This window comes from Dufourea novaeangliae, unplaced genomic scaffold (assembly GCF_001272555.1).
Source record: "Dufourea novaeangliae isolate 0120121106 unplaced genomic scaffold, ASM127255v1 scaffold55, whole genome shotgun sequence".
NCBI classification, from domain to species: Eukaryota; Metazoa; Arthropoda; class Insecta; order Hymenoptera; family Halictidae; genus Dufourea; species Dufourea novaeangliae.
Genome location: NW_015373934.1, coordinates 862509 through 876575, shown reverse-complemented (window position 1 = coordinate 876575; position 14067 = coordinate 862509). Strand labels below are relative to the sequence as shown.

At 43.2% G+C, this 14067-nt stretch overlaps 1 protein-coding gene across 1 annotated transcript; it reads right to left on the bottom strand.

Annotated features, from left to right (window-relative positions):
• Positions 1-432: 432 nt before the first annotated feature.
• Positions 433-12879, bottom strand: LOC107195179 (protein big brother-like). Its single transcript, XM_015584968.1, has 3 exons — positions 12452-12879; positions 11031-11222; positions 433-2518 (listed from the first exon to the last, which is right to left on the bottom strand). Exons 1-3 carry the CDS (start codon positions 12641-12643, stop codon positions 2153-2155), a joined length of 750 nt encoding a protein of 249 aa, XP_015440454.1. The 5' UTR covers positions 12644-12879; the 3' UTR covers positions 433-2152.
• Positions 12880-14067: the final 1188 nt, after the last annotated feature.

Here is a 14067-nt window from a genome sequence, read left to right as displayed (position 1 = left end):
GTCGAGGATCGCGCGCGTGCGAAAGCTCCGAGAATCCACGTCGAAGCGGGGGAATCGGCGGCGGAATTCCGTGGATGATCCCCCGTGAATCACGCCAGGATCGTTTAATCGTGACGCACACCTGTGGCTCAACCTTCTTTCGACCGTCAGGAATTCCGAAACGGATTCCCTCGTCTGTACGTTCCGTCCTTTCACCGACAGCGAGACCAATGACTTTGTTTTTCTTTCAAACGATCAAATTTCAGGCTTGAAAAAAATGCGACAGATGTGGCGAAAACGACGAGGACAGTTTTAAAGAGTTTCTAGCGAAAGACTGGAGCGTTTAAATACGCTCGTGTATGTGTGTGTGTGGGGAAGGGTGGGAGACGTTTGCGTAATAAAATTGCTGGTCGGAGTTATAATTACGCGATATATACCGACATCTTGTGTGTATGTGTGTGTACAATATACTCTCGATCAGTTTATGGGATGATAACGAACGAACGGTGCGCGGATCGCGTACAGCCTACGGGTACATTAACACTAGGAACCACCAAAGCAATCGAAATATTAGTACACTCTTATAATGATTGAAATGTCCCAACGTGAACTTTCGCAGATGTTTTGCAACGTTTACTGCAGTATGAAACCGACAGAATTAGTTGATTTATAAATATGATTACTTTCGGAAGGACAGAAATAGATTATGTTCGTTGCCGGTAGTTCCAGTGTTAAAATCACGGCGTTCCGTGAACGATCAACGTATCGGATATACCAGAATCTGAATGTATAGAGATTAAGACATTTTGTACGAAAATCGGAGAATAGAAAGTGTGTTAACCGTGTTGGAAGTGCACGACGGTCAGACGCCTGTTTAAAAGGTTAAAAGACAGCTGGTGATTCACCGAATACATGTCTCGAGGAACGCCATCGATCTTATCCGCACCGATCGTCTTGCTTTGATATGTAAATCGGCGACTAAATATTCCATTCCGCTGGAAAGATCCCACGTGCCGTGTCTGTGTGTGTTAAACGTGTAACACTCGTCGCGACCCGGTGACGGAGAAACAACCGTAAAGTCACCGTCTGTACTTGGGCACACGACGCCATCTTGGATTCGATAACTTCACGCCTGTCGCCGCGACGAGGTTAAGTACAATACACCATTTAGTTAACGGATACACACTGCGCTTACCACCTAACGATATAGTTTTCTTCTTTAACAAGGAAATAATAGGGTACTTAAACAAAATACTCTGAAAACATCGCAAATGATAACTACGAACGAATAATAATTTTACAAAGGGGTCGCCCCTAGCTCCGACGAGATTGTCCGTGTCCGTTCGGCGACAGCGAAGTTGTACAGTACATCCCTTAAAAATTGAACAGGCCCGAACATTCGACGCGACAGGGCATCTCTTATTTATAAAATTGTACACGGAGATTCGGCGTTCTGTCGTTGGACCGAGCTGGACACATCGATTCTTCTCGAACGAGGATCGTCTCCCGATTTCCGATCGATCGACGATCCCCGTTCGTCCGGCGGCAGTGCTAGAGAACCGTCGTGGAGTTTCGTGAAAAAATGAAAATCTTAAAACCGCGGTTCGGTTCGATCGAAGTCAACGAGAGATGGATAAACGTAAAAGCTTAACATAACCGGGCCCTTGATCTCGATCCAGAGGTCTTACACGTACTACTCTGACGACGATAAAACTCTGGACGATTTGATGGACAAACAATCTGTAACGTTCCTAGATGGATGAAGTTTAGCACCCCAAACATCTATATTCAACAACTCAATGAAAAACTCAATTTAGACTACAGATATTTTGTTCGTGAAAAGGAATCCAATAGAAACTCAATTAATACGTAGAGTCCTGTCAGAGCTCCGATCTTCTCGAGCACTATTCTAAACCCGATTTATCCTCAAAGAGCAACAGAGATCATCCCCATCATATCGCCAGAGGATCCTCGAATTCCAAGCGATTGCACACCAAACGACCCGATACTCTCTCATCAAACGACCCGACACTCTCTCTCACCAAACGCCGGCCAAACCGTCGTCATCCAGCTCCCTCCCAAAGTGTCTCCAGCGATTTGATCCTTCTGACCGAGAGACGATCCTAAAATCGAGGGAGAGTCAAGTGGTCTTGCCGGCTGACTTCTCGGTGCCTCAGTAGGCTCTCAGTCTGACCTCCATCTCGGGGTCCTGTCGATGGGTCAGGTGAGGTTCGATCCCACCGGTCGCCCCGGTCCCAGTTCCGGTCACGTGATGCCCGTGATGCCCGTGGTGATGATGATGGTGATGGTGATGATGGTTCAAATGGGGCGCACCGGTTCTGTACGCCCTCTGTTTCTCGTCCAGGTCGCGTTGCCTTTGGCTGTAACGTTCCACCTGGTCGCGAAGTATCGCGTCCTCTTCGGCAGCTCGTTTCTCGTCGAACTCCAGACAACCGACACCGTCCAGCCTCTCGAGATCGATCCAACCGCGCCACAGAACGCAGACACCGTTCATTATCAGGTGCGACCTGAGGTGTACCTGGAATCAAAATGGCGGACACACTTCGTCAAGAGTCCTTTGCGACTACCAAGGGGACTGTGTACGATAGTATCGAATGTTAGATGGAAATTCTACTGTTTTCTTCTTCTTTTTTTTTTTTTTAAAAAGCTAAACGATTTCTTTTGTATTTACTTTGGATCGGTGGGCATTCATCTCACTAGCGAATCTCGCGAAACACACAATATGTGTAGAGTATATAAATTTTCGTGAAGGTTAGTATGCATTGGGTTACTTTACTTTGGGCCTAAATAATCTAACGGAGAACTTTTCAAGCTCTTAGCTTGTTCTAGTACCATTAATTGACAGTAAAAATGGCACGTCCTTTTTACGTATTTCACATGAAAATATTTGCAAAATAAAAAATTGATTATTCCCTGAATTTCCGACGAAGTTATCCCTGAGTTAAAATTACCCTAACTTACTGTATGTACCTAAATTTCCAAATCAAGAATAATCTTATTATATTCTCGATCAGAAAAATGCGTCAGGGTGTTTCACATTTGAATCGACCTGTATCCTTCTCAGAGGGCGTGACCGTGAATTTCCGCCGCGAAATGCATCGATGGTAATTTCCAACGGACAAGAAGTCAATTTCTTTCGACTTTTCCGTACCGACTTTACTACACGATTCCTTTCCGGAGAGGCTTGTAACCGCGTCGTGGGAGGGGTCCATTAAGGCTCACCGGCATCTCGTCTTCGAGATTCAATCATGTTTTCTCTCCCCCTTCCGCCCCTGCCTTCTCCACAGCCGCGAGAGAACGCTTCTTATTTCCAGAGAACGATTACGCAGATTGGACGGTACAAGCGGCTTCGAGGAAAGATGAAATTGCCGAGGCGGACACGGCCTGGCTTCTCCGGCAAGAGGAGCCAACGACGAGGAGACAACGAGGAAATCGATCCCCTAGTTGCTGGGAATAATTTTTTAAGGAACCGTGAAATAAAGATTCTTGCAGACAAAAACTCGAGACCACTTTTCTCTGATTGAATACCTTCGAATAGAATTAAAAAGTAACGTGTCAATGCAACTGGTATGTTGCATGACCAATTTCCTGACTCACTGATGAAACGACTGACTTGTTACTTAAGAGTATCTTATATAACCTCTTTATCTTGAAATCTTAGGGAATCTTACAAGAGAAGGCACGGAAATGTCCCCCTCCGATTTTTATGAAACTTCGTATGTCTGTTAAGCAGTCAAAAATAAGGGATACGTATTTTTTTTTATCGGTTGGGACGCGACTTTAAGGGGTAAAACCACCCCTCGAAGTTTTGATCCGAAATTTTTTTGTTATAAACAAATTATATTTTGGACAATTTGTTAGCACCATATTATTCTACATAAAAAACGTAAACCTCGTCCATTAGAAGTTTTCATGTATCTCTGGTTTTCGAGATAGTACTTTCGGGTCGAAACTTCGAGAGGTGGTTTCACCCCTTAAAGTCGCGTCTCAGCCGATAAAAAAAAATACGTATCCCTTATTTTTCACTGCTTAACAGACATACGAAGTTTCATAAAAATCGTAGGGGGACACTTCCGTGTCTTCCCTTGTTAGAATCTCTACATTTAAGGGCCATGGTCATCCAGTCCCCCTATCAAAATGAAGTAAAAGTACTAAGGCCCTACCAACCTCGTCTGTTAAGGAGTTGTTCTACTTACAATTCACGAATAATTATTAACCGAACATCCAACAATAATATTGTCAGTTTCACAAGATTTTCCAAAGGTTCTGTCGGACCATTAGGTTACGTGTTATAAATTATAAATACCGAAGCAGAATGGTAGAAAGATCCAGAATGTTTTGTTCGTTTCTATGGCCCACGGAACGATCTACGGCGACAAGGGGAAAGAACGGAAAGGGCCGCCGTGGAGCCGTCGTTTCGGGTCGCTCTCTCTCGAAAAAGTCGAAACGGGCAATTATCCCGTCCCGGTTCAAGAGGGTTATTTTATTTCCTGGCCGAATGGCCTCGTTTCCGGTCCGTCCCGTAACAGACAGTTCTCCCAAAGGACTGTTACGGAATCGGAGTCGCGCGGCCGTGGAAAACCTGTCGAACCTTCCCTCCCCCCACTCCCGTTCATTTCCAGAAATATTTCATCGCCTTCCTACAATTCTGTCTGTCGAGGAATTCCCCGTTCGTAATACGATCGTTTAATGACCGGAAAATTAAAGGCATCGAAGTAATTCAATTAATCCTCGTACACTCTGGTCGATAATCAAATTGCGTTGATATTCGTTGAAATTGAACTGGGGTCTGAATTAATATCGAATTATGATAACATATATTTCTGTATTATAAGAAATATAATTAGATCGAATCGTTTAATAAATATCGGAACGTACTTCTTTATTCGAGCACTCTTTAATAAATAAGGAAACACCTGTGTCGAATGAGGAAACATGAGATCGAAAACCTTTGACCTTGTTCAAATCAAGCGTGTAAGATGATTATAAACACCGAATCGGATTAAAGCACGGTCCCGTTGCAACGAAAAGCAAAATATCGAAATAGTTTCCTGGTAACGAAGAGAAAAAAAAATACAGAACCGGGGAGAAACGCGTCGAAGGAAAAATCATCGTTACACACGAGCCTTGTCGTCGGTCTTTTCAGGGGTTTTTTTGCTTCTCTCTCTCTCTCTCTCTCTCTCTCTCTCTCTCTCTCTCTCTCTCTCTCTCTCTCTCCGTACGAAACTTACAGCTGGTTGTCGAAACGAACGGTAACAATGTGACCGCGCAGCGTGTGGCTCTTTGTGAAATCATAATCGAGCCGCCGCGGGAATCGTCGGGAGGCTTTCGACGACTCGATAATCGAATCGTTTCCCGACCCAGGAACACCAAATCGTTCTGTGATTTTTGTCTCACGCGATTTCAATGACTGGACTCCGAATTTTATGCGATTATATTTACAATTCATTGGATCGAAGAGTTTAATGAATTACAATTAAGTTTTCGCATTGTTTTGGAACCTGACAGAATCCTCAATAAGATTCAATATAACATTCAAAGGTAAATAAGAATACTAGAAAGCAATTACTAGAATACTAGACAGTAATAAAAAATTACCTAGAGAGTACTTCATTCGGTAACAAATACTCTTTTTTTTATGTAACCACTCTAGTTTTATTTTTTCTTCATTTTGTAATTTTATAACTTTATAATTTTGTAATCTCATTTCCCGTCCTGTATATGTAAACCAAAGGGCTTATTGCCCGTTAAATAACTTAATAATAATAATGACAGGATATATATGGATCTAGTTGAAGTATGAAAAGAGAAAAAAAAACGGAAATTCCAAGTTTCCTTTTCTTACTGGAAGGGAACAAGAAAATTATTCCCGAAAAGTCTGAAATCACGTTCCACCACGAGCGAATGAAAGTTCGAGGGGAAAAGAGGAAGAGAAATATGTAAAGTATATTTTTCCGGGTAAAATTTCGCAGAACCGATTCGTCGACCGTTCAGAGACAGACGTCAAGAGGCCTCTGACAATAGATTTCGACGGTAAAATTCTGAAAGGTCGAAGGTGAAGGTCATACACAATGCACGTACACATATTTGCATTTAAAGTCGAAGAGATTTCGTAAAAGATTAAGATAAGAGTCGTCTTCGAGAAAACACCTTTTCGTTCTTTGTCAAGCAACGTCTGATTAGCTTCTCAACACCTTCGGCCAGGCTACACATCGATCCAACCTTCATGCAGGCTTCAAAACACAAACTAACACATATTCCACTGTGAATCAACACACTACACAGTCTACAAACAAATTAATATCATTAAACGAACAAACAAGTTCAACCCCCTCGTCACGGTTACAAATCGCGTGTCATCGAGGGTACCATTTACCAAGATCGCCGAATAATAATAAAAAAAAAAAAAAAGAAGGAAAAAAACAATAAGAGAACAGGAAACAAGAAGCTAAACCGTCAAGCCTACCCAAAGGAGAGAAACAATCGTCCCTCGACCTCGTCACTAATCATCCACGTACCTAATATCGGTCTCGTTCTCACGCAAGATCAAGGGGGGGGGGGTCGACAGCAACCAAGACGAGTAAAAAAAAGAAACACCACACTAGGAACACATCAGAATCCATTTCACACCTTTTCTCTTTCCGTCGCACCGGGGCGTGACCCATTAACGACTCGGTATAATAGTCGGCGATATTTAAACTGTAACGCGTGTGCGTCTCTCTGTCACGGTGTTTCAACCCTTTCGCCATTTGCATGCCCCGTTTTCGACGGAAGAGGGGGGGGGGGGGGGGAGCACGAAAGGAAGAAGAGGAATAAAAAAAAAAGCAAAAAGGAGACAGACCAGAAAGAGAGAGGACAGAGACGTAACGTCGGTGGTGGGCCTGGTGGCGCGCGAAAGGGGTGAAAAATCGGGAAAGGGTGGAAAGGCTTGTTCGTCAGGGGGAGGTGGGGAGGACAAACGACCGGCTATTTCGACGAGCCTTTTGTTTTTCGGTAGGCGTACCCGTGCGCCAGCTTTTTTAAGCCGGGGTCCGTGTCTAAACAATGAAAGGACATTCGTCAACGCGATGGTCCTGGCGGAAAGGACCACACCGGGCACACACACAGAGGATCGCACATGGTCAGCGATACTTCCTTTTGTCTATTCTCGGAACCAGATTGCGTCTGTTCCTTTTTTTTTTTCTGTTCGTCGATATGCCTTCTAGACTTGCGTTTCTTTATCTTTACGATGGACTCGGTTCACTACTGTTATCCTTACACGTTCGAAGGTCCTCGTGTTACTCTATATGCATATGTCGGGGGAATCCTTTCGGGAACGGTACTGAGGCAAATATATATATTTTTTGTATCTATTCGGTCCGGAATTTTACGATTCAAAGGGCCAGGGAGAAGTCCAGTTCGAGGAACCAGAATGTTCTAAGGCGCAGGAAAGGACTACCGAATGCATCCTAGCCCGAGGTGTAAATCATCCTTCGGCCCCCTTTGAGTCAAGGAAAATTTACGTTCAGAGGCGCGCTTAATGGTGTTAACCCTAAACTACAGGCACGATACTCGTGGAGGAATAATACAACGACCACTTTGTAACAATTTTAATAACCAACTGAATGGGTATTTAATCGTTGCCGGTTTGGAAATATACAGTATATGACTGATTACTGTCAATCGGAGGTGTACTCGAATCAGTGATCTGTAGTCATTTTGGGACTTTTTACTAAACTCGATGTAAAGTAATACATCTAACACAGTTTTGAAGACTTCATAAAAATTATTGAAACTTAATGAATATTCACATAATTGTAGAAAAAAATGTTATCAGTTATGGGATTTATTAAACATACTATTGTAAAATGTTCGCTAGAAATGCGTCTCTTCGACAGTCGTCAATTGCATTATCATGCGAATGTCTATTTCTAATACTATTTTTTCTATTTAAAGTGACGAGAGAAGTATAAATGTCGATAGTTTCTAATAGACCGACTCTTCTAGTATTACTTTTATGTAGAAATTTGACTGATTTCGACAAGAAAAAAATTGATCAAATGTCCGAGAATTTCTTACGACCTAGAAAAAGCACATTCACACACGAGGCAAGCCTGATCGAGAAAGAGCAGGGATTCTCGATAAGATCGCCGGAAAGCGGCGAGTTTCGAGCGAGTGGGTGCACCCTTTTAATTTTCGCTCGGGTCTTTATCGACCATTATCACGATCGCGAGATCTCTCTCCCTTAATTATTTCCTCTCTACGGGGAACGGTCCGCGTAGACAATGGACGCCGATTGGACACGTGCTGCCGCGCGTCGCTCCTTTATTAAACGCGCCTCTTTCTCTCCTTTTGCTCATTGTCGAGTTAAAACAAAACGACGGAGCCGCGGGTCGCCGTGTAAACAAACCGTGTGCTCTCTCCTCTCTCTCAGTGTCTCTGTATTTTCGAGTTCGAACACACTAATGAATCGTTAGTGCCGAATGTACGTTCTCTGTTTTTCTCCTTCGTTCACCGACATCGAGGATGAATCTAGAAACGCTCTCGGGACTGAGGCGCGTGCGTTTTGTATTTTAAGTATGTAGGATCCCCTGTTCCTGCGAATCGAGAGGGAACTGGTGGTTCTGGTTGGTGAACACACTTGATGTGCGTAAAATTTCGAGAGGAATCGGAAACGTCTCGAATTTGAAATTGTATTTGGATGAGAGGACAGTTGGGTACACGACCAGGATCTGAATCGATTAGAAATTGGGGATCGATGGAATTTAGATCGATTACAAATTTGATACGCGTGGAACATCGGACACATCGACGTAGAATATACCTACGGCTTTAAATTATCGAGAACGCGTTTAAGTTCGGTAGTTTATAGATCAAGGAACCTGGTTAAATTCCAATAACCTGAAAATCAACAGAATCCTCACATCCAGATCGGAAAGGAAAGCTTTATCCTCGTAATACTCGAGTTATTGGACGACACATTGTTTGGAATACATTCGACTGTCTATAAGTGGTGATCGTGTTTCGGGTGATTTCGAGAAGTTCTCCAGGCCCCCGAGAAAATGTCCTCGGAAGGATCTTTCCCATTCGCTCTTTGGAGGATCCCAAGAGGGACCCGGAGTAAGAGATTTACGACCCATTATACACTGTGTGACTGGATGGAAGCCCACGGGGCATCTGGCACCGACTCCCTGGGCTCGTTTGACGGATTTGGAAATGCGCTAATTGGCTCTATAGGCCTGCTAATGGGGGATCGTCTGAATCCTTCGATTTCGAGAATGTCGCGTGCTACTGCATCCCTAAGTGCTCGTACATCTTTCACGCCCGACGTATGTTTTGATAACCGTCGCCTGCGACTCGCTCGGAGGATCGTTATTCACCGTGGAGGACGTTTAATCATTGTGATGTGTTACATGTTGATCACAGAAGTAGCTTTTACTAATTGAAACCCCGGAAAACATCCATCGAAAACCATAATTGCATTTTCAACAAATGCTGCCCTGATAGAAATCTTCGTGCATTTATTACGATAAGGGAAACCAGGGACTTCTACCGAAACGTAAAATACCGATATGATACTGGTATTTTCGATTGTACCTTCCCCTATATAACCCTATATAAACCCTACCTTTATAGAAACCGAAAAAATACCGTTATTTATTTCGGTTTTCAGTAATAAATCGGTTTCGGTATAGCTTTGATGGCATAATATCGGTATAAAAATCATACCGATTTAAGTCCCTGAGGGGAACGGGAGAAATATTGGGAAGCTTTCGACGACGAAACGAACAAGAATAGTTTAATTATCTAGGCGGTAAGTTGCGAAATTTGGACGCGTACTGGTTAGAAAATGGCGGACACGCGACGCGCCTATCGATCGCGATGGCGACGCCTCGGCGTCGCCCCTCTATTGGCGCCGGCGTAACAGGGTGTAACCAACTCTTCTAAACGGCTCAACAATGTCTCTACGATCCCAAAAACGAATAAAATAATATCTCAAAATACGTAACGATTAATCCCAAAATTGTACGACTCTTGAATGAAGGAGTTAATGTTTTTTACAGACCAAGACAATTACATCTTTTGGACTTAACCCGAATATTCAATGAATTAATCGTGATAACGATTTCAAACTGAATTTAATAAACATGTATATTATTCGTTATCTTTGGGTCAACGTGAAATACTCTTTCGCTGGTATTAACATTTAAAGTTCAGAATAAATGTAACACTTGCCGTAAGAATAGAATTCCTTTTGTACCTAGGAAAATATTAACGATAAAGTAATCTTTGAGAGGGATGTCCTAAAAAAATTGTATGGCAAGGGGTTAAACAATTCGTAGATAATTTTTAACTTTGTGCCAGAATCTCGACGCCACCCCCCGCGGACCGAAAAGTTCCGGGGACCGGATGTGTCTCTCGTGTTCCGTCGTGAACGGTGACACTATTGTCCGAGAGGTAGAAACGGATACTAAATTGTCCGTGGGGGCGACACACAACGTGTCCCGGGACATACGATCCCAAGGACACGAAATGTACACGACGTCCCGTTCAGGCTGGCCTGTTTAACGATCGCCCATTTGTCGGCTAGTCTATCGCCCAATTAGAGTCGCAATCACGGACACTTAGGCGACCTCCTGCACGGCTGTGAATGGCAGACTACAAATTGAGCGATTAGACGGTTTTAATTGAAAGTCGAACCGTAAAATGTGATTTATTCGAACACGCAGCTTTGTAACAATACGGTTTCTGTTTAGACAACTGTCGTTTCAACGCATTTCGTATCAGAATCTTTACAGGCGACGGAGGACATGCTCCAAAATATAGAACTTCCGTCTAAACGTCTATTATGAATTTTCTAACGAATATTATTAGAATATTCACGCTAAAATACCGAGTGAAATAAGTTTAAGATCCCATGAGGTTCGATACCATTAGATTGGGACAAATGTCAGCTCGTACACAGTCTTTGTTTTGTTAAGGTTTTGATATTATATGTTTGGTTTTATGGTGACTAGCGTGGTGGTTAAAGTGTTAAGTATCGAACTTACCTTGCCGCAGTCCTTCTCGAAATCGCAGTCGCTGACATCGACAGCGTAATTCCCGGATGCGCTACCAAAAACCAGCTGAAGGTTCGTCCCGGTGGCCGCGAAAGCGATCTCGGTGTGGCCCTCCCGGCAGCCATTTTGAAAGCGTACGCGACGTTCCTCGACCGGCCTGTCCCGAAAACCGGTGTACCTGACCTGTGCAGAGTAACGAAATAAAACAATCTTTTACAAATTCCAGTTCATAAAGCACACAGTTGAATAAAATGTCGGAATGTCCTTTGACAATTATTACAAACGATAAACCACATTCGTACGTGAATTATAGTTCATTCGAAAAATAAAATAGAAACCTGCGGTTTTCAAGTTTTTATAGGAATTGAGGTAAATTCAATCCAAGTATATATGTAGTTCAAATTAATTTATATCGATAGTGGTCTTCCGTTGTGTACATATCATTGTATAGAAATGGAATTATAAATGATTTGCCGTAATGATCTTTCTGTATTCTTTTAAATAATTGTATAATTGTTTGGAGTAACTGAACGAGAATCGACAGTGTGATACAGACATTTAGGTAATCGTTGGAATGAACCGTCGCCGTCGGGAAGTCCGCCTTAATTGGAATAAATAAATCTGACAGGAACGTCGACATTCCTTTCATAAGTTTTCATTTTAAAAGAAGTAAGGCTGAATAAAATGAGGCAGAAATAAATGTACCACGGATATTTTAGCTTCACAATGAACGTGTTATCGATGTTCGGAGCGTATTAAATACTGTATTACCTAAGTTGGAATTACAGAAATCGTGTGATTCATAACAGAATACGTATCAGACAAGTTTTAGCAGCCAGACGAACGATTTGTAGAATACAGGCGCAAGTTTGTTTTTGTAATTAGCATTAACGCAAAGTCTAATGGTCGACCTCTATAATCACAATGAATTTCAAATCGTGTTTCGTAGTACAGACATGTACGATGTAAACAGAGAATGGCTTGAATCGTTCTTAATTATCAATATTTTCCAGAGTACTACGAGAGTACGAAGCTGATTGAATAATACTATGTAGTCCCATCACACTGGATATGAATATGTTCCCTCTCAATTTCAATGATACCATAAACACCTCCAACAGACTAAATATCACCGATCGAAGGTACTACCTCAAAAAGACAGAAGATGTTTCAGTTACAAAAAGGTGGATCTTGAACATCGCGAGAATTGCTCCAAAAAATCCATATCCATTTTGGAAACTACCCCTAAAAGCTAATAATTCCCGCGTGCTACTCCATTCGTTTCCTGTTCCCACAAATTTACTCTACAAATCCGTCAAGTTCCTCTGTGTAAATTCGCGAAAACATCGTCAATCTACGGGGCACTTTCCCAATTCAAACAACAACAAAAAAAGCCGAAAAAATCGACTCACCTCGCTCTCCCGGCTGAGCCTCCTGAACAGCTCATCTGTCTCGAATTTTCCCTTCTGATCTAGCACCACCCTGGGCACCTTGAAGATCAGCCTGGGCCGTCTTTGCTCGTACAGGCCCATTCCGTCGAACGGAAGAACACTGACACCCAACCCCCCCGCTCCGCCGGTGTGCTCGCTCATCGTGTGCATCATCTTGGCGAAATCGTCCTGAACCACCTTGGATCCTCGAACCGTTAACCGAACCAACGCGGATATCACGATCGATCGAACCAAATATCGAACACTGGACGAACAGAAAGGGACTTTTTGTTGTCCGATGTATATATATCCGTGTGATGTGTCACCGAAGGAAACTTGTACTAATCGAAATGGTTGTTGGCACTATAAGACAGAGCACCGAAATCCGCACGTTCGACTGCGCCGTCCGGCGTCTCAGTGGAGACTAAGGACTACGGAGTTGCGAAAGGCCCGAGGATCACTGGATCAGGCCACGCCTACCAGGCCCGGCCCCCCGAAACTCCCACCCGAATTTTTCAATTCTTTGAAACACGGAAGAGGATGACCCTCGACGGTGGATCGACCCACCGTGTTCAACCCCTCCGACGACCAGCGCGCCACGGGGTGACTCCGAAATCGGGTTACAGGATCCTCCAGACCGGTGACATAGTGTACCCTGAGAACGAAAGAATTTTTTTCAGATTTTTTTATCTTTGAATATTTATAGTTTACAACTCTCACCCACGTTGCGATTCAATTGTGGTCTGATAATGTACTTTTTACGAGAGATTCGTCTTTTACGACAAAAAAGGGACTTCCCAACGATAGAGAATAAAATAAATATGCACAAGGTATTGTCTTAAATACGACTGCGATTATCGTGTGTTTCGTTTTGGTAATCTATCAGGTGTAACCAAAGAAATAATTCACTATTTAATTGTATCAGCATTTGAATTGCATCGATTATAAACGTTTCACCAAAGAATTAGTGAACTACTTATTGGTGCACCTAATAGACAATTAAACTGCACAAGTGGCGAACACCAACGAATCTAAGATAGACGGATCGACCCAACGCGTAGAATTACATACATCGCTACAGAAGAAAACTAAAAAAAAAACCTGATGAATCGGGAGTCAGCTGGTAGCATCATGAAAGTCTGTGTTAGCGGATATTCCAGTCAGGATCAAAAGGATGGGCGAGGCAAAGAGCGGATCGCAGGCGGCACGAGGATAATATAATGTACTGTATCCCGGGATCAGTGAGTACAGGGATTGGCCGACGTGTTTTTCCCCCCGTGGATACGTGTCAGGGGGTCCCGTATTACGAGCGAGGGCTTCTGCACACACGGTTATAACAGCGTGTATCCCCTCGAGGGAAAAAGAGATCTTCATCGTTCTATCTCTCGAGCGTCGAGGGCTCATCCGTTTGAGAGGATCATTGTCGAGGATCCGCGATTAAGATCGACGACCCTTTGCACGATCCGCGTTACCGGCCACCGATACACCCATGTATCCGTTCTCTACCTTTTTTTCTTTCGTCCTCATCATCTTCTTTCGGCTTTCAATTCGGTACCATCGTGTGCCGACAGTCTAAAAGTGCGTCCCCGTAAATTGGT

Excerpts from the sequence above, each read along its gene's own strand:
- LOC107195179 (XM_015584968.1), bottom strand. The coding sequence starts at position 12,643 with ATGATGCACACGATGAGCGAGCACACCGGCGGAGCGGGGGGGTTGGGT. Across the intron at positions 11,223-12,451 it reads GGCTCAGCCGGGAGAGCGAG|GTCAGGTACACCGGTTTTCG; the intron begins GTGAGTCGATTT and ends TACTCTGCACAG. Across the intron at positions 2,519-11,030 it reads TCGAGAAGGACTGCGGCAAG|GTACACCTCAGGTCGCACCT; the intron begins GTAAGTTCGATA and ends TTTTGATTCCAG.